The 19,689-nt window shown below is 61.9% G+C and overlaps 1 protein-coding gene across 9 annotated transcripts in view; it reads right to left on the bottom strand.

Annotated features, from left to right (window-relative positions):
- Positions 1 to 19,689, bottom strand: part of ATP2B3 (ATPase plasma membrane Ca2+ transporting 3) — a 71,548-nt gene that overhangs the window by 37,612 nt on the left and 14,247 nt on the right. For 3 of the 9 annotated variants that reach the window (XM_070502529.1, XM_070502534.1, XM_070502533.1), the window contains exons 1-9: positions 13,977 to 14,317; positions 8,696 to 8,893; positions 8,230 to 8,487; positions 7,720 to 7,845; positions 6,916 to 7,041; positions 3,677 to 3,718; positions 1,825 to 1,989; positions 1,300 to 1,514; positions 266 to 508 (exon numbers count right to left, since the gene is read on the bottom strand). In XM_070502529.1, the coding sequence (XP_070358630.1) occupies positions 266 to 508; positions 1,300 to 1,514; positions 1,825 to 1,989; positions 3,677 to 3,718; positions 6,916 to 7,041; positions 7,720 to 7,845; positions 8,230 to 8,487; positions 8,696 to 8,893; positions 13,977 to 14,184 (1,581 nt within the window). In that variant the 5' untranslated portion in view covers positions 14,185 to 14,317. Of the gene's footprint in view, positions 1 to 265; positions 509 to 1,299; positions 1,515 to 1,824; positions 1,990 to 3,676; positions 3,719 to 6,915; positions 7,042 to 7,719; positions 7,846 to 8,229; positions 8,488 to 8,695; positions 8,894 to 13,976; positions 14,324 to 14,776; positions 14,981 to 19,689 lie in introns of those variants that run through there. The other 6 variants (XM_044763988.2, XM_070502528.1, XM_070502530.1 and 3 more) reach the window with 3 other exon arrangements.

The following is a 19,689-nucleotide window of genomic DNA, read 5'->3' as shown; positions in this document are numbered from 1 at the left end:
GGACTAGGTGGGCAGGTTTCCCACCATTCATTGGGCTTGGAAGGGGCTTCCAGAACCCGCGGGCCCTGCCCAGCAGCCAGGGTGGGACTACTGGGTCCAGAGATGAGGAAGAGGGTGTTCAGCACCCCAGAGACCATTGTAGCTCTGGTTAAACGGTTTTCCGAGAGCTAGCGAGCCCCTGGCGACAGCTCTCATTGCACCCCTCGTCAGGCCCTGCCCTCGCCCACCCTCGCTGGGTCCAGCCTGCCACCCACTCTCAGCTCACTAGTATTTTGGTGGTGTAGGCACTGTTGATGGAGATGGCGTGGACCAGGAGGTCGAGGATCTTGGGTGTCAGGGCGCTGGGGGCTGGAATCTCCTTGTAGTGAGTGTCCCCGAGGTAGGACTGGACCACGGTCATACGGTTGGTGGTGAGTGTGCCCGTCTTGTCCGAGCAGATGGCCGTGGCATTGCCCATGGTCTCGCAGGCGTCCAGGTGGCGGACCAGGTTGTTGTCCCTCATCATTTTCTGTAAAGGGCACAGGCAGGGGCTTGGGTAGCCAGTTGTCCTTGGGAGGTTGGCCCAGGGGGTGGGGGAGCAAGAGGTTGTCAACACAACATCATGTATGACTCTGCTTTGCCCGACCAGCTTTCCATGTGGCACTAACAGCCCAGGGGCCTCAGTTGGCAGGCACACACCGTCACCGCTGGGCTGCCAGCAGTGCCCAAAGACTCAGCTCAGAGTGGCTACAGAGCGGTGGTGAGGCCTAGGTAGTGGGCCTGTAAGATGTAAGGACTCTTATCAGACACACCGATTGGTTGACTCTGGGCGGCCACTCTCCCCAGAGCTCACCCTGGGTCTCCATGCTGCCTAGGACAACCCCCCACCCACAGCCCCTCTCATGGCCCTGCAGCACCCCCACTCCCCACCCCCCACAGCCATGCTCCGAATACTGTCTCCAAGGTCCTCCGTCCTCCTCTGATCATCCTTCCTCTCCGCCCCTATCGCTGCAAGTGGCACCAGCACCCTTAGCTCCCTGGGCCCTCCGTGTCCCCCGCTTTCATCCTGCAGATGCCAGGTCTCTCCCACCGCCTGCCTGGTTTCTGGCTCCTCTCACCGTGGCCAGAAAGCCGGGCAGCGAAGGATGTCTGCGTTCAGCTCTTGGTCCCTGCTCAGGCTCCCTGCTCTTCCCCTGAGTGATCCCAAACTTTCTCTAGTCCCCACTGCGTCCAAGTTGCTTAACGGCTTCGCACCCCAGTTTCTGGGTCTGTATCCTGGTATCAAGGGATTCTTATTCCTATTGTGTTTATTATTATTACCTTGACAGAGTAAGCTAAGGAGATGGTGACAGCAAGAGGGAGGCCCTCCGGGACAGCCACGACCAGCACAGTGACACCGATGATGAAGAACTTCACGAAGTACTGCACATAGACCGGCGTGCACTCCGCCAGCCACACCCGGCCGTCGACGACGAAGGTCTCAATCACAAAGTAGAGGACCAGGATGATGACGGTGATGGCAGACATCACCAGCCCTGCCCAGCCACGACAGAGGCCATGGGGGTGGGGGCAGGAAGTGGGGTCGGCAGGGGTGAGGGAAGGAGAGAGCAGGAGGGAAGAGGAGATAAGGGATGCTGCAGCTGGCACCAGCTCGAGCCTGCGTTGGGTGAGGCCTCCCGGAGGGCTGGGAATCCATGCTCACTGGAGAGGGGCTGGACTCTGATGGCCACCATCGGCCCCTGGGCTGTCCCCTTGCCGCCTGGCACATCCCTTTCCCACTTGCTCTCCAAGGCCCGGTCTTACGTCCAGGAGCCCGTACCCTCCGTGCCCATCGGGGGCCCCCACCTGCTTTCCCGATCTGCACAGCCAGTTTGGTGAGCTTGCCCTGAAGGACGGATTTCTCCTTCTTGGGCACGGTGGCTTTCTTCTTCTCCCGCTCTTCCATCTCCCCGCCCTCCGCGCTCTTCAGAGGCTGCATTTCCATGGCAACCGCCCCATCCTGCTTCTTAGCTGCATAAGAGGAACCCCATGGCCAAGGTTAGGGCCCAGTGGCTGGGGTCACAGCTACAAGGGGCCTTCAGAGGGAAAGACATGCCACACCATACGAGAGGACACGGGGTTCAGGGGGTTTCTCTGATTTCCAAGTGTCACACGGCATGGAGGCTAGCTCCTCTCCCTCCTCTCTCCTTGTCAGCCCAGTCCCTCCTGAGGCAGGTGGGTGGGCCGCTCCAGTGCTGTCCTGGGCAGGACAGAGAAGGTTCTCTCGGGGCCTTGCAGGGGAAGGAAGGACAGACACAAGCACGAGTAACTTGGGCACACAGACAGGGGGGCCAGCCCCAAATCTCAATACCTGAGAGCAGAGGCCTGGGGCCCAAGGAATGTTCCAGAACCCTCAGCTGACTCATTGGCCCACTGGTGTCCAAGACACCTCTCCACTCCCCTCAGGGAGGCCCAGGAGGCCCTGCACTCTCCTCCCCTGCTCCCTACTCAGGCTGTCTCTTCTCCCACCGACCCCTTGGTTGGGCCCCTTGTCCATCGGGGCCTAGCTCACCTGAGCCCGCGCCCTGGCCGCCTCCTGCTGCAGCTGGAAGGGGCTGCTCTGGGCAAACCTCACGCCTCTCTCCTTGTGGAGCCTTCCTGCCTCCTCTCTGGAACAGGTGGCCCCCCCGGCTCCTCATGCTACCCCTGACAGGGGGGTGGGGGGTCCCCCACCCTGCCTTCACAACCTCTGTCACTTTATACATTCTGGCCTGCAGTTGTCTTCAATTGTACTGCCCCACGTAAGCCTGTTCTTCTCCCACCTGGAGGGGGCACTCGCCCCCGCCACTCGTCCTTTTCCCTCACTGCTCTTGTCCCCACCCAATGGGGCTCTTGGTGCTCCTGACACCACCTCTGCACGGCTCCTGCCACCTCGCGGCATTAGCTGTTTCCTCTTCCTTCCAGTCTTCCCACCCATCCCTTGTCCCCTCGACTGTCTGAGGCCACTCACCGATGGCTTCTTCTTTCCAGGGGCCTCAGGCCAGAGGCCTTGGCCTCAGCGACACTTATGGCCCCACCCAGCTGGGCCACTCTAGCCTCATGCCCCACCAACTGCCACTCCCTGCCCCAGCCTGGGGCCCTAGTCACTGGGCTGTCCCGTGCCCCAAATGCCCTCCCCATTGCAGCTATCCTTGAGCTCTGGTTTGCTTGTCTGATCCCATCTCGGTCCTGGGTCTCTGGGTTCCATGCTGCACTTGAGTTTTGCCCCTGGGCCGCATCTCTGGACCGTGACCTTCCTGAGGGCCAGGACCAGGCTTTATCCACCTTTCAATCCTCAGATCCTACGACTGCCTGCTGACAAGCCTTCAGCCCGGCCACAGAGTGTCGGCACCATCAGGCATCCAGGCCGAGAGCGGAACAGGCGGCGGCCCCTCGGACGGCCACCCAGCCACCTCGCCTCTAAGGCCCAGCAGAAAGGCAGCTGAACTGGGAAACCCACGGGCCTGATAGGTCTTGGGCGAGTCACCCTCTCAGTTTCCTCTCCAGGATGCTTGCTCACAGGTGATCTTTGTGCACTCCCGGCGGGGTCTGCAGACGGGCTGCCCCGTCCCACTCACCTGGTCTCTAGGTGCTGCTCCTGCAATGAGGTGGGCACCCACCCCCCCCCCCCCCGTGCCATGCCCTCCCTACCCCACCCTGAGTGCAGGGCTCGCATTACCTTTGGTCTGGCTACTCTCCATCGCCCCATCCTGCTGCTTGCCTACAATGGAAGAGGAACGACAGACACGGAGACTTGAGAACATCCACGTGGCCCTGGCACACACACACACACACACGCACAGGACAGTGGGCTATAGACAGTGCAGCCAGCGAGCACAGGGGACGGGGAGGTGGGAAGAGGAGGGCCCTGTACTCCCCAGGCTCACACAACGCCCTCTCACCACCTCCCGACATGTAGGCGCCTTGACCCAGTCCTCCACTGAAGCCCCAGAGCCAGCTCTGGATGGACCCTGGGTCACATGCAGCCGGCAGTGGGGCTTTCCACCAGGGCTGCCAACACAGGGAGTTATTGCTGCCAGGTGTCCGGTCCCAGCTGTGCCGCCTTGAGAAGGGCCTCTAGTGGAAACATGCGTTGCCCCCAGAACCAGCAGGGAGGTATACCTAGATGGTTCCTAACCTCTGGTGGCCTAGAGATTAGCCTCCTCTGCAGTGCGGCCAGCAGTTAGCTCTGTGTGTGATTTAGAGGAATCTGCCGGGCTTGGGGCACCAGGCTGAGTGCTGGGCACCTCGCAGCACTGCGGGGACGGGCAGGGGTAGGGACAGGTGGGGCACCAGGTGGACCCGTCCGGGGACTCATTCATGAAAGTGCTCTACAACCACAAGGACCATAGCTGAGTGTCAGGGACTGCAGCAGTGACTGGCTTCCCAAGGCCAAGGTAAACAGCGCTGGTGGCGCTTCTGGTTTCCAAGGTAAGGAAGGACTGCCACTTGGGGAGGGCCCAGGAGACCTGACAAGCAAGGGGACCACAGCAGTGAGCCCGGCACTGTGCTCAGGCTCAGGCTCTGCACCCTAGCCCCTCCTGCCTCACCTTCCCCAGAGCATCATGGGTGGGACATCAGTTTGGGGGGATTTCTCGGGGGCCACACTTGTGCTGGCCTCAAATCCAGAGATGACTGACAGGGGGCAGGAGGGGTTTGTGGACTGGCCTGTCAGCCACCACCCAATAGCTCATGTCACTAGGGATCCAGGAACACAAACAGGGTGCCAGGTGACTACCAGGTAGTGGGGTCTGGTCTGGGGGTCCCAGGGGGGAGGGAGAGGCCCTCTGCAGGGCGAGGTGCAGTGTGAGTCAGGCCCTCTCTGCCCAGGGCCGCTGTAGGGGTACGGGGGTTGAGTGAAGGAGACTTCTGCGGGGAGGGGAGATACCCATAGACACAGAGTGACGATACAGTGCAATGAGGGGGTGTTGCCGGAAGCCCTGGGGCCCTGGGGGCCCAGAGGAAGGATGGACCCAGAGGACCCAGGCTGCAGACAGGGCCGGGGAGGCCTCTGGAGGAGGGAGAGAGGTTTGGGATGAGCATTATGGGAGGGAGAGAGACAGGAGCCAAGGGAGGGAGGAGGAGGGGAGCGAGGATGCCCCAAGGAGAAAGGTGATTAGGAGTCAAGGCCAAAAGGCAAGAAACCGGTTGGGGGGCAGCGGGTGGACAGGGAGTGTTGGACCCCCAGACGAGGTCAGGAGGAAGCAAGGGTGAGGGCCAGGGGGAGGCGCCAGGTGTGGCCACCCTCCTGTCTCCACAGAGGCCCAGGCCTTGGGCTGAGACCTTGGCAAGGGGTTGAGGGTGCTGCTGTCCCCTCCCTGGAGGCTGGCCAGCTCCGCTCCCCCTCCAGAGCCCCCTCAGGGTTCCCCTCCTCCAGGAAGCTGGCTGGTGGAGATGCCCCTCTGACTCCTAAGTAGCACAGCCCGGGGGTGCTGTTGGGGAGAGGAGCTGGGGTGAGGGAGGGACCTGTGGGGGCTGGAGGAGTTTCATCGAGGTCTAAGAGGAGGAGCCTAGGACCAAGTCCTGAAGGAAGCCAACATTTAAGGGACCAAGCAGGAGGGGAGGAGCCTGGGAAGGAGTGTGGAAGGGGCACCTTGCCAACCAGCCAGCAGGGTGTCGATGGAAGGCCACTAGGCAAAGTCAGCTGGGCCTCCCTGGAGAGAGGCATGGGGACTCTAGCCCAGCCCACGAGGCCTAGGGCCCGCCCACTAACCTGCTTACCAGCCTGTGGACCCCAGGGCATTCACTGTGGAGAGACCTGAGCTGAGCTCTGCAGGGAGGCAGGGCTGGGTGTGGCAAACGTGGCTGTGAGGGGTGGGCCTGGCCATCCAGGAGCAGGGAGGTGTCCGTGCAGAGAGGCCGGGCCCAGGCTGCCAGGATACAGGGCCCAAAGAAGCTTCTAGGCAATAGTGGCTCATCTATTTCTTCCCTCACTGCCTCTAGGAGCAGGGTGGCCCAGGGCCGGGGACACTAGCATATCTTTCCTTAATGCTGACCTGTGCCCATGTTGCTGGGACTGGGCAGACTGATCATGCCTGCTCGCTGGGCCCAGTGGCCTTGACTGACTGAGGTGGGGCCAGTGACTGCCAACCCTCTGTCCCCTGCCCAGGTCACCAGCCCCAGCATCTCATTGCCCCCGGAGGCCCCGGGTGCAGGCTTCCGGCCCACGTTCTCCCCACACGTGTGCGGTTTCTTTGCACTTCTTTCTAGTGGGCCCAGGTGGATTCTCTCAGAGGTGAGGCGCACATCTAGAAAACTCTGCTCCCCACCTGGTTTGACTGCAGAAGTGGCCTGAAGGGAGACCCAGGTCAGAACAAGGCGAGTGGTGAGCAGGTGCAGGCCTGAGTCACAGACGGGAGCAGGCTCCTGACCCTAGGCCCTGAGACAGCGTGCGGGGGCGCTGAGAGCAGCTCCACAGTCTTGTAAGCTCTGTTCTGAGGACTGGAGGGGACCCTGGCCATGCCTGGGGCTCAGAGCAGTGGCAAGAGGAGGCAGCAGGGGGGCCGTGCGTCAGGCTGGCTATAGGGCTGGGCTCTCAGAAGACATCTGTCCCTCGACATTGCTTTCCCTTGGGTGAGGGCCCCCGCCCCATCCCAGCATCCTCTGGCCCCTGGGTGCCATGTTGGCCTGGGACCCTCAGCACCACCATGGGGGTTGAACACCCCCAAGGGTGGGCACGAGGCCCCCGGCACACACGACCCAAAGCCTTCAGGGAATAGCCATCCGAGGGGCGCTGCCTGTACACAGAACTGGGGGGCCCCAACCTGCTGGCTCTGGGGCAAAGACCCCAGAAGAGGGGTCCGCAAAAGGAATCAGAAGAGAGGGTATGGCCTCCCACCCCCGGAGCTGGAGCTGGAGCTGCATGGAAGGAGGGCCAGCCCCCATCGGCGCTGGGACTGGAGGTCAGCGTCACCTTACCCTTCTTATCCTTCTTCTCCTCCTCCTCTCCGCCTGCTCCGAGCAAGGTGAAGATGATGCCTGTCTGGGAGTTCACACCGACGGCCGTCACCACCATTCTTCCGGAACCTTCCATGACGTGAGTACCTGGCATAGCAACACAGAGAGACCGAGACAGAGATTCTCACCGCCAGGTGGGAGGCAGGCTCGGCACCTGCAGCCTGCCCCAGGAATCCCAGAAGCAGGCGCTCAGTGTCTGGAGGTCCCTGGAGGCTGTGTTGACCCTAAGCCTAGGCTGAAGCCTCATCTCCAGCTTGGAGGGGACCCGGAGGCCTGCACAGGAGCAGCTACTTGCCCAGAGGCAGGGGGTGAGCTGTTCACAGGGTCCGGCTGGGGCCTCCAGCCCCTCTGTATTGTTCCACACTGCATTTGCCACTGGGATAAACATTGGGCTAAGGCAGAACCTTCTAGAAAGGGAACACTGCCCCCACTGGCTCTTTTTCAGGGTCTGGATTAGGGAGAAACAGACCCAGAGCCAGTCCCCACCTTGAGGTGGCCCTCCCAGGCTGAGAGGACCCATTTCCTTCCCCGGCAGCTGGAGCTGCCCCTGTCATGCCTCCCACTGGCCACTCTGGCCTTGTGGAGGGCAAAGTCTGCAGACTCTCTAACCAGAAGCGCTACTCAGGAGGGCCTTCATTGAGGGGGTTGCCAGGTCAAATGGCTTCCAAGGCTCCTCAGTGCTGGGCTGGTTCAGAGAGTGCTGGCCGGCCGGCCGCATCCTGGCATCCCCATGGGCTCCGCCGGCCAGGGCCTTTGAAGGCTCACCTGAGAGCAGCATGGGGTCTTTGTCGGCTGACTTGCGCACGTGGTCCGACTCGCCAGTCAGGGAGCTCTCATCGATCTTGAGGTCGTTGCCCTGGATGAGCACGCCGTCGGCAGGCAGCAGGTCTCCTAAGACCAGCAGGTGGCCAGAACCAGAGGCAATGGGCCCCGGCAGCCTTTCTTTCTGACGCCTCCCACCTCCCCCAAGGCAGGTCCCACTGGATGTGGGACCCTCTTCCTTCAGTCTCCTCCTTTCCGGGGGGATCCACCCACCCTAGCCCTGTTATCCAGCTCCCAGGGAATGGGGACAACAGAAGCATCTTGCAGTGCTGGGGAAGCCTTCAACAGACTGTGGGGACAGCCTACTTCCTGGGGCTCTGCCTCCTGCCCATGCTCCCCACCTACAGCCTCCCGCAGATGAGGACACACGTGCTCCTGGAGAGAAGGCCCACTCTCCCCCCGAGACGGGAGCTGAGCTTCCTTCGCAGGGTGGGTCACGATGGGCACACTCACCATACTTGACCTGGGCGATGTCGCCCACCACCAGTGCGGCCACAGGGACCTGGAGGAGCTGCCCATTGCGGATGACTGTGAACTTCTGCTCCTGCTCGATGCGGCTCTGCAGGCCCCGGAACTGCTTCTCCTTGCTCCAGTCATTGAAAGCTGTGACCAGCACCACGCAGACTACAGACAGCAGGATGGCGGCCCCCTCGATCCAACCAGCCTCAGCCTCGCCTTCATCTTCTGCCCCGGCTGACACATTCCCGCACGCTGCACCGACGACAGAAGGGAAGGACAGAGGTGGCAGAGGAGTCACTCCCACCGGCTCCTTCCTGCCACCAGGGTTGGGACATCCTGTGACCCTCCCTTGTCTCAGGTTCCACCCCTGCCCTCCTGCCAGCCCAACTGTGCTGCTGCCCTCCTCCTGCCTCTTCCTGCCAGGTCCTCCCTCACCAGCCCTCCGGGCCCTGCCCCTCACCCTCACTCTCCTCTCCGGGTGGCGCATAGAACGAGAGGCCCAGGGAGACGATGGCAGCCACCTCTAGGATGATGAGGGTCACGTCCTGCAGGGCCTCCCACACCAGCTGCAGGAAGGTCTTGGGCTGCTTGGGAGGGATGAAGTTCTGCCCGTAGATCTGCCTGCGCTTCTCCAAGTCACTGGCATTGTCGGCCAGACCTGCGTGGTGTGGGGACGGAGAGCAGACGCACAGGAGGAGAGGATGGGAAAGGCTGGCCTCGCTCCCGCCCTGCACGACCCCGCTCCATCCTCCCCTTCTCACCCTGCATGCCTGTGTCTCCCTCTAGACTGAAAGCTCCTAGAAGGTGGGGACTGCACGGGCCTGGCGCCCAGAGCCTTTCTGAAAACCCTGGGGACATGTATGTAGGAGTGCATGTGTGACCCCTCTAGCCACCTAGACAGTGTGGGCATGCGGCCACGCACCGGCGTGGAGCCCCTACCACGAGGAAGGGCTGGACCATCCTCCTGATACGTTTGGGGAGGTCTAGGGACTACAGCGGGTCCCTCTGAAGGGGGGATGTAAAGGAAAGTGCTAATACCCAACGTGGGGGGAGGCCAGAGGGAACCCAGCTGGGCCAGGGATGGCCAAGTGTCACCCAGAGACAGAAGCAAAAGAGACCAGTCAAGGCTTTCTCAGGGTGTGCAGGGCCTGGCATGAGACTGGGATGCAGGCCAGGGGGAAGCATCCCACTCTCGGCTGTGCCCCGGGTGGCTGATCCCAACATGGGCCATGAGGGAGCAGGAGGTGCTTGTCCGATCCCACCAGGGTCCAGAGGAGGAAACTGAGGCCAGGAGGGAGAGGGCCCTGTGCTTGAGTTGGGGCTCTTGACTGCAGCTCAGGACCCCTCTGCTGCCCCATCCATCGGACCGCAGGTCAGGATGGTGGGAGCCTCACAGATGCTGAGCCACCAAGAGGCAGGCAAAGTCAAACCATGTGTGCAGGACACAGAGCCCTTACTGTCCGACAGGCCCTGGCAGAGGGTTGGCCCAAGCAGCCCAGAGACCTTGTCAGTCTTGCTCACCCTGCTGAGAATGGGCCTGGCACCCATGGCATCCCAGAGACGCACAGGGACTACCCCCACCCTGAATTCTCACAGCTTGTCCTTCAGAGAGAGAAGCCTCCTTCCTAACCCCTTCCCTGGCCTCCACTGCAGCGCCAACCCAGAGCCGTGAGCTGGGGGTCATGGCAAAGGGCAGGAACGGAACGTGGGTCCTCACCCTGTCCACAGGCCCCCACTGCCTCCTCCCGTTCTGTGGGGCTGCACATCTGGCAGCTGCTGAATGTCTATAAGGCTATGGAATTGTCAGTGGTTCATGCTGTTGCCACGGTGTCCTCAGGCTGCCAGGCAGAGGACAAGGAGGGTAAAGGGTGGAGAAGCCAGTCCCAGTGGGGGACTCCCTGTGGCCTGAGCAGCTCAGGCACTGTGATGTAGGGCTGCGGGGCTGAGAGGGGCCTGACCAACGGGAGGCCCCCTCCATTTCCCAGACAAGCTGCTGTGTGTGAGCGGGGAGGGAGGGTGGGCCTGGTCGACACGGGGGCTCAAGAATCAACACCCACAAAGGGGCTGGCTACCACATTTGAAAGCTGGGCTTTTACTTCTCCTTCTTGGGACAACCCACTTCCTACCCAGGCTTTCTGGGTCTATGCCTCTGGAGCATGAATCTCCTCAGGCCCACCATGCCTGGAGGTACCAGAAGCTTCCATATGGGACTGGCATCCAGGCCACTGCCTCCCAAGGCTGGATACCCACTTGGCCACCTTCCCCAGAGGCAGGCAGATGGGACGACAAAATCCCCTAGCCCTGCCCTCAGCCCTCAGGGTTCTGGTTCCTTCCAGGCCCATCTACAATGCTCCCCCGCTCCTCCCCCCCGATGCTGCTGCGTACCCCAGCTTTTCCCGCGTCTCTGCCCCCAGTGTCCAGCCCCACACTGACACCTAGTGGACGGACAGCAGCTTACAGTTCCCAGCCCTGGGTAGCTGTGACTCTTGCTGCCTCCTGTGGGGGCAGGGGCAACCAGAAGGGCTCCAGGTCCCAGCCCATGGGCTGTTCCCAGCCAGCTTGGGAAGGCACACAAGACCAGGCCCAGACGACTCAAGAACAAGACAGCGCTAAGCGTGGTGCAGAAGGAGGCCGGGAGGCAGGAGAGTGAGTGTGCGCGGGGCAGGGAAAGATGGCTCCTGGGGAGGAGCGGGGGGGGGGAGGGGGGGCTGTCCCAGGTGGAAGGACGGATGAGCAAAAGCCCGCAGCCGGCACAGCTTTGGCATGTCCCCTGGGCTAGGCGATGACCACACGCTGTCCTCCCTATCCAGCAGAGCCGCAGCTGTCCCTGCCCTTCTCCCCCTGGCCTCATTGTGCCCGACCCAGTTGCAGCTCAAGTTTCTGGAGACACAGCTTCCCAGTTGGGTGTCTGGGAGAAGCACAGGACCTCAGCTCCTAGGGACCGGGGGCCTAGCTGAGGGCGTGTGCCCTGCTCCTGACTGGGGCCTGTGCCCTTGAGTTACAGGAGCCATGGAAGGTGGGGTCAGTGCTAGGGAGGCGTTCAAACCCTGGGTCTCCAGGCACCTAGGGCCTCCAGTACCCCTGCCCTGGGAAAGGGCACTGATCTGGAGCCCCGAGAGGGACGAAGCCCCACCTCACCCTCTAAAGAGCCCAGTCCCCCTGGCAACCTGCCCGCCCCACTCCATACACCCAGCTTGTCCCCAAGGGTAGCTGGGCCCTCAGGGTCCCTTCCCCAGGAACTCGCTCCCTCCCTCCCTCCCTCCCTCAGCCTGTCCCTTGGCCTTGATTTGCCCTTGATGCTGCAGCAATGCTTCTCTTTCCCTCGCCCTAGACCAGCCTGAGGCCTTGGCCTTCCTGTGGACTCGGGGTCCTGACAGCTGCTGCCGCTGAAGCCCTCAGTGGGGAGCAGAAGGCAGCTGCAGCCCCTCTGGTTCTGAGCACACATTGGCCCAGCAGGCCTCCGAGGGCAGCCCAGGTCTGGGGTGCGGGGGCAGGGGCCGGCCGGTTGGCATGGACACAGATGGGCAGCCTGCCCAGAGCAGAGGCCAGATGCCATCGAAATTGGATTAGGACCACATTGTGTGGCTCTGGCTAATCTGCCCCTCCTTTCCATGACCGCCGGTGGATGCCAGACAGGGGAAGGGCCAGGGTCCCGCCAGCGGGCCTACCACTGAGCCTGGCCTAAGACTCAGCTTCCCTGGCTTCTGGAATCCTCTTGGATCAGTAGAAAGGCCAAGCCCATTGTCGTACTTACTGCCAGGAGAACACAAAGTCCCCTCCCCCAACACACCATGCACTTCCTCGGCCTCCCTGCCCTCCCCAAAGCACCACTCTGCTGGCACCCTCAAGTCTGTCCACCTTGCCAGGGGGTTGGTGTGAGGCCTGGGGGGCAGCTAAGCTGGCCCCTCCCACCAGCTCAGGCCACTGTGTCTGAGCAGGAGTCGGGGGCTCTGGGTGAGAACTCCAGGGCCGAGTCAGCAGGCACTCGAAGACCCCATGCTTGCTGTGGGGGCCAGAGTGACCCGCTCCTGGCATCCAGACCTCGAGGGCTCCCCGGGTCAGAGAGGGGAGGATGGTCCTCGCAGTGCTCATTCTTCGGGATGCAGACGAGGCCTGGCTGGCTCCCTCTGTTGGGGCCGAGCCACCCACCTGGGCACCTGCCCTTCTCCATGCCTGCCCTCCACAGGGACCGGGTGAGCTCCGGAGCTGCTGTGGCAGAATCGGGCAGGTTCCCAGGGGCCTTGACATTTTAAATATTTAACAAGGCCTGACAGGCAGGGGAAGGAGCTGCCAGCTGAAGCCCATCTGCTTCCTTTTATCTGGGAGAGGCCAGAGCCCTTGTGGCTAAGTGGCCCTCCATCCCAGCCTCCCCCACCCCAAATCCTGGGGGGGGGGGTGGGCAAGGAGGAGGGAAGGAGAGAGATCCTCTGGCCCCGAGCCAAGCCATCTGCCCCAGTGACATGCCATACCAGGCTGAGTCCCTTTAGAGCACAAAGTAAGAGAGATTCAGACAGCCCCCAAGTTCCTGACCTGGCCGGGTGGGCACCCTCTCACCCGGCCCTCAGGCCCACCTCCTCCCGAGTGGGCCGTCTCCACGGCCTGCTCCAGCCCATGCACCACCAGCAGACGGACGGGGCCAGGGAACAGGAGACTAGGGCAACAGCCAGGGCCCTGAGTGGATTTAGGTGTGACGGCTGAGACAGGAGCTGATATCAATCAGCGCTGGCCGGGAACAGGCCTGGCACTGGGCTGGGACAGCCCTAGCAACCCTGCCAGGGAGGGGCCGGCTGGGCCAGAAAATGCTCTGGCTCCTGGAATCTGGGGCCAAGCCTGGCTCCTGGTGGTCCCGGCATCCCAGCAGCCCCAGGAGGCGGGACCAGGGAAGGCTGGTGCAGGCCAGGGCAGAAGTTTGCCTCCAGAGCAGGGGAAAAATGCTACAGGGCAGAGGCGGAGACCCAAGATGGCAGTGAGGCCTCCACCCCTAGAACCTCCTTGAGGACATGTCCCAGGCTCCCTAGAGGCTCCTGCAGCAGATCTCAAATCTACACTGCCTCAGGCTTGTGCCTCTTTGGGACAGCCTGCGGCCAGTGCCACCTCCACTGGGCACTCTGGGTGCCCCCTCCCAGGCCTCCCATCCCCGGGCCGTCCCCTCCGTTCCCAAGGAGAGGCCCCTGCGATGCAAGCCCTCAGAAGGCCTGCACCCTGTACCCCTTCTTCCTTTTCCCATCCCCCTTAACTGGACACAGGGCTGAGCACACAGGGACCCTGGCACACGCAGACAGGGGCCGTGCCTTCCTCCTCCATCCACGGGAGGGCTGCCCCACCCGATTTGTCGGAAGAACTTCTGGGCTATTGGTTTGAGGCCATCCCACCTGCAGGGGCTGTCTCCTTCCTTCCCCTTCTCTGTTGCTGGGTTTCTATTTAATACAAAGAGGAGACGAGACTGGGGAGCTGCTGATTATGGAGGTGTGGGTGCAGGGGTCAGGCCACAGCTCCTTGAGGACTCCAGGTTGCCCAGAGGGCAACCTCCTCACTCCACGCAGCGCGTCTCCCACTCAGGGGGCACTGGCTGCCCGGGGAGGGCACTGTCAGGGTCAGGAGTGCCCCCAGGAAGCTGCTGCAGTAGCAAGTAGTCCTTGCCGGGCCTGCCCTGGGGGTAGGGCCGTCTTCAGGAGTCCCTGGAAGGTCAGGTGGTGCATGGCCTGGAGTCCCCGGTGGGCAGCTCGGGCTGGCAGACTTACCCTCTGTGGGCGAGGTCTTCAGCCTCCTGCAGAGCCCGCTGACATCCCCATAGGCTTCCTGGACCTTCTGCAGCGCCTCGGCCCCTCGGAGCTCCATGAGGGAGCGCAGCTCAGCCAGTGTGCACCCAAAGCCGCCTGCATGGGGCGCTTCCCGTTGCTGCTGGGGCTTGGGGTGGAACTCAATGGAACTGTTGGCCATGTCGCCCATCCTGCCTGTTGCACTGGGAGGAGAGGGCGCTGGGCCGCCTCCCAGGCGCGGCCTCAGCTAGGGGCAGGTGGCTACCTGAGGTCCCAGTGCCGGGGTGAGGCGTGGCAGAGGCGACGGGGAAGAAGCTAAGCACAGATACCTGGGGAAAAGGAGGCAAGAAGAAGCCAGGGGAGCAGTTGAGATAAGACTGAACTCGCCTCTTCTAGAATATTCTCTGCAAATCTGTACTTAGTCTAAGCCATAACTGACTGAGAGCAAAATTCACCTCCCAGGCTGGGCCAGTGGCCCTCACCTGCTGCCAGGCCCCACCCTAGTCCTGCCCCCGTGAGCACCCAGGCCGGGAGGGCTCGCCTAGGTGAGGAAGGAGGAAGCATCCATGCCTCCCTGCCAGCACAGTCCAACTGGGATGTGAAGGCTCTGACTGCCCCCCAGGTCCGTTTGGGAACCCACACTGAAGCAGGCGCAACTTGTTAGGATGGATTAGTGGCCGGTCTCGCCCTGGCACGGGTGAGTGATCTGCGCCACTCTTCTCCCAGGCGGGCCCCACCTCGAGCTTCTCGCTCATCTGCTCCGTTGCCCTCCCCACTCTTGCCTGGTTCAGACTCGCCCTGTGCGGCGGGCATGCTATCAGTCCCCAGCAGCAGTGCTGGCAATCTTCTGGCGCCACCTCTGCAGCTCACGGTTTCAGGCGCAGGGCTGCGTGGGGGTCCAGGGAGCAGGCCCACCCATGGATAGGGCCAGCTGGGCGCCAGGTCAAGGCTTGGCGCACAGGGTGTCTCTGCTTCCCTGAGGGTACCTGGGGGGCCAGGGCAAGGAAAGGAGGAGGCCCAGAAGGAGGGAGAGAGGAGGGAGGGAGGGAGAGGGAGGGAGAAGGGAGAGAAGGCAGAGGGAGAGAAGGGGGAGGGAGAGAGGGAAGGGGGAAGGAGGGGGAAGGAAGAGAGGGGAGAGGGAGAAGTAGGGAAGAAGGGGGAGAGAAGGAAGGAGGGGGAGAGAGAGGGGAGAGGAAAGAGAGGGAGGGTGAAGAAGAGAGGAGGAGGGGGAAGGGGGAAGGAGAGGGGGAGAAGGGAAAGAGAAGGGGGAAAAGAGGGAGGGGGAGGGGGAGAGAGGGGGAAGGAAGAAGGTGGGGGAGAGAGGGAAGGAGGGTGGAAGAAGAGAGGGAAGGGGGAAGGAGGGGAGAAAGGGAGTGGAAGAGGAGGGGTGGAGGAGAAAGTGGAAAGCAGCTACAAGTCACTGGCAACTTCTCCATCGCCCTGCCCCATAGCACGGTGCCACCCATTCCCCTCCACACCCTCCTGCCCTGCAGGTGACAAAGGAGCCAGGGGCCCCCCACACTGAGAGCAGCCAGCCACACCACCTTACCCCTCTGCAGAAAATCATGGAGTTGTTATTCCTCTCGCTGTCCCCACATCCTGCTGCCACTGCCCCCACCTGCCCAAGCAACCTCCACGTGGTCCGGCGGCGCAGACCATGCGGCCTGCTGGGCCTCCCTGTCTCGGGTCCCGAGTTTCTCCTGCGCCTGAGTGGAAACATCCCTCAAGGCTATGCACTTAACTCCCAGGACTGAACTAGTCTCAGTGCACGTAGCCTTGGCCTTCACACCAGCAAAGGGGCCTCCCAGCAACATGGCTCAGTTGGGCCTGATCCTTCACCTTCGGGGAGGCTCCTGGCTCAGAAGAATCCTCTTGGAAGCAGAACTCGGCCACTAATCCAGGCTTCTGATCTAAAAGTGCCCATGGAAACACAATAGCCCAGAGCCCCGTGGCCTCTGCTCTCAGGAGAGCCCCTGCTTCCCACTCCCAGCCCAGCACCACAGCCCTCAGGGGATGAAACCAGGGTTTCTGGGAAACAAGGGTCATTCCCCACCCCCACAGCCCTGAGGGGGCTCGGAATCTGGTGGGGGACTCAGTTCCTCTAGACGCTGGCCCCACACTGTCAAGAAAAAGTGCATATACTTAGAAAGTCCCTGCTCGCCAGGTCTGGGAGGCAGAGAGGCGCCTCAGAAAAGGCCACCCAAAGTGATCCACATTGTACAAGTTTGGGCACCTAAGTGTTAACTCTCTAGACACTTTCCACGTGGAGCAGGCTTCATTGCAAGAAGACGTGGGAACAAGATGGCAGACCTGCCAACACGCTATCCTCTCCCACCCCCACACATCTCCCCACCGCCCACGCTTCCAGAGCATTTACTACATCCGCACTGGGGACAGAGGGTGGACAGGACAGGACAGAACCGATTGCTGCGCTCTCAGGCCTCGCTGGTGAGAAAGCGATGCGGGCATGGTTTCAGTTGGGAGTGGGGGTCAGGGAAGCCCTCTCGGAAGAGCCCGTTGAGAAGTGGCCGGAACAAGGCGGAGGAGTGAGCCATTCTTCTGGAGGGGAGAGTGTTCTGATACCAGGCAGAAGGCAGGTAACAGGTAACGGACAGGCGGGTGGGCCAGAAGCCGGGAGATGACAGACGAGCTGCCCTCCTTGTGCTGCCTGATGGTGTGAACTCTGAGCTCAGGGAGGGCGGCAGCAGAGCACCCAGGACTTGAAGGAAGCCAAGCTTTCCCAGTGCGTGAGGCAGGGCGGGCTCCTTCTGGGGTGCTGTGTGAACGTACCCCACCCACCCAGGTGACTGTGGCAGAAATCATTCTCCCATTTGCCAGCACAGGAAACCGAGGCTTGGCCAGGCGAAGTGGCAGAGCAACGAGGAGACCCAGGTCTCCCGCCTCTGCCCACAAGCCTTGGTGAGCCATTTCAGGAACCGCTGGAGGCAGTGATGGCAGCTTTTGACTGTCACCCGCACTCATCTGTCCCCTCCACCCTATGCCTTCATCCTTCCCAGGTTCTTTCCCCCCTTTGCTTAGGATAGAGCTCCTGCCGGGACCCCTTCTCTGCTCCCATCTCTGACCCTGAGCTCTGTGCTCTGGGCCTCTTCATTCCCAGGAACTTAGTGAAACTGGCAGGATTGGGTTCTGGATCCCCAGCACCCTGGTCTGTTGGCTGCTGGAGGAGAGGATGGGGCTCGTCTGTGTAGACACCAGCTCCGGCCAGCCTCGGGCCCACCAACAGGCACAAACCCCCATTGTGAGTTGGCTTCCTGGCCTTGGGCTGTCTTCTAGGCCCCAGGTAGGCAGGGCTGCTGAGAAAGGACCACCCGACGGGCTGTGTGTGTGGTGGGGGACACATCCAGCAGAAACGTGACTCAACTGTCCCTGAGCACAGTTCCCAGGCCACACCAGCCCTGGCAGGAGGCCCCTTCCCAGGCTGAGGGGAGTGGCCGGCACTCACCCCAGGCTCTGATGCCCTTGGTGGGCTGGCCACCGGCCTGCATTCTGAGACCTTATGCCAGCTATGTGCCTGCATGGCCCCCACTGAGCCGCCTAGGGACTCCACAGGGTTTCTTTCTAAAAGGGAAGCCAGATGAACAATTTTGGTCCTTTGGAATCCTTTTCTCTTTTCTGCCTCTACACCCACTTGGTGAAGACTTGGGTTTGGAAGGTGCTCAGCCCCACCCACAAGGCATGGGTGGGCTCCAAGGAGCCACAGAGGGAATGGCCCGTAATTGGGTGGGCTCTTGGGCTGGTTCTGGGAGTCAGCGGCTCATCCTGGTTGAGGTCATACCCTCACGCACCAGCACGCCCTGCATGGCCCGACGGAAATGCCCATTCCTTGGAGCAAGGGCACCCTGCAAGCCAGTGGCAGAGCCTCCCCACCCCACCAGGGCTCACCGAAGATCAGCTCCATCCTCCCCCTCCCGCTCCCTTCCCCTGCCCCCCAGTGTGGCCCTGCCCTCCATTAAACAATAGTCGTGGCCCAGACAGAGCCATGCCAGGTCCTTGAGCTTCTCCTAACTGGTGTGCTGTCATCGGTGTGGCCGACAGGGCCCTTGGTGACTCATGGTAAGGAGGTGGGGCAGGGAGGCGAGGCCTGGCTTTCTGCTGGGCCACAAAGCACCCCTGCCCCTTGCCACAGCCCCTTGGCTGGCCCTGCTGGCCCTCTGTGCCTCACACCCCTTGGTGCCCTGCCTGCAGCTGTGGCTCGCTCCCTCTCCCTCATCCCCCACCAAGTAGGCCCCACATTCTGTCTACCACCTCATAGGTCTCCCTCCAGCCTCATGGCTTGTCTCCATCCTGCTCTGGGTCACCACCTTCCCTGGTTCAAGGGCTGGCCCTCTTTCTCTCTCCAAGCTGCACTGGCCTACAGAAAGCCACGTCCCCTGTTTCAATCCCCAGCCCCGCATCAAGCCAAAGGCCGCATTCCTTTGGTTGGAAGCCAAAGGACCTTCCAGCTCCTCTCCTGCCCTGGCCCTTTCAGCCGGGCCACGCACTGGTCCACCCATGGCACCACTTGCCCTGCCCTGCACACCCTTCTGTCTCCTCTCCAACTGATGACCTCTGACGAAGTCAAGTGGCAATTCAAGTGGAACGTTCTCCACAAAGTCCCTGCCAAACTTGATTGCTGCTGAGTGTGGAGCCCCACGGCCATTCCTACCCACTCCGCTTGCCGTTGCAATGAGCTGTGAGGGCATCTTTCCTACTCCTGGGGTTGTAAGCTCTTTGAGACACGTGGTTATTGAGTCGCCGGAAGTCCACTGTGCGGTCAGCCCTCGGTGGGGACACGGGCCTGGAGGAGTGAGTGAGTGGGGGCCTAGCCAGACAAGGAGGAGCGGGAGCCTTGGGGGGTGGGATCACCATCACGGAGAGCATGAGGTGGGGCGCAGGATGACAGGCAGGAATGCCCACAACCCCCAGCAGGCCACTGTCAGCATCCTGGGGGCTCTGCCCCAGCTCCGGGGGCCCCTCAGGTCGAAGACTGTGCCTGTGCTAACCGTCCTCACCTTCATGAACTCCACAGGCCATAGAGCAGACAGGAGCCATCAATAAAATCAAGGTCTATCTTGAGGGACTGTTGGCCCCTGTAGAGACCAAACGGCACGGACTCTCGTCTGCCTGGGTTCTCTACGAGCCTGGGCCATGGCCTCCCTCAGTCTGAAAAGGACAGCAGCCATCCCTGAAATGGCCCATAACAGAAGTGAGCGGGCCTATGGGTTCTGCAGGCCTGACAGAGACTTTCCGGCCTGGGCTGGCTGCCTCGAATGGTCTGCAGGCACCCAAAGGGCAGGGGACGTAGCATTTCTGTGCTCTTTCATCTTTCAGGCCATAATTGGCTTAACTGAATTGAAAACCCCCACAGAGAAGGACTTGGACCTTCTGGCATTGGTTCCGTCCCAGTACAAATTGGCCAGCACGAGGAGAGGGCCAGAGCAGAGCCCTGTGATGCGTTCCCTGGTCCACCTCACCCTTGCTCCGTGACTCTCAACAGGCTGTTTACTCAGGGGTTGCCACAGAGCTGCAGGAGATCCCCCTAAGTTCAGGCCTTCTGGACCCTTCCCTCCAGTCAGGCCTAGACACCCTGACGCCGCTGCCCCAGGCCCAGGGACTCATGTCCACCTAGCCAGAAACCCAGGAGTCCTCCTCCCCCTGCATGGGCCCTCCCTCGTCACCTCTAGTCGGACTTTGG

This window comes from Equus asinus, chromosome X (genome assembly GCF_041296235.1).
Source record: "Equus asinus isolate D_3611 breed Donkey chromosome X, EquAss-T2T_v2, whole genome shotgun sequence".
Lineage (NCBI taxonomy): Eukaryota > Metazoa > Chordata > Mammalia > Perissodactyla > Equidae > Equus > Equus asinus.
This window is presented reverse-complemented; position numbering and strand designations above follow the sequence as displayed.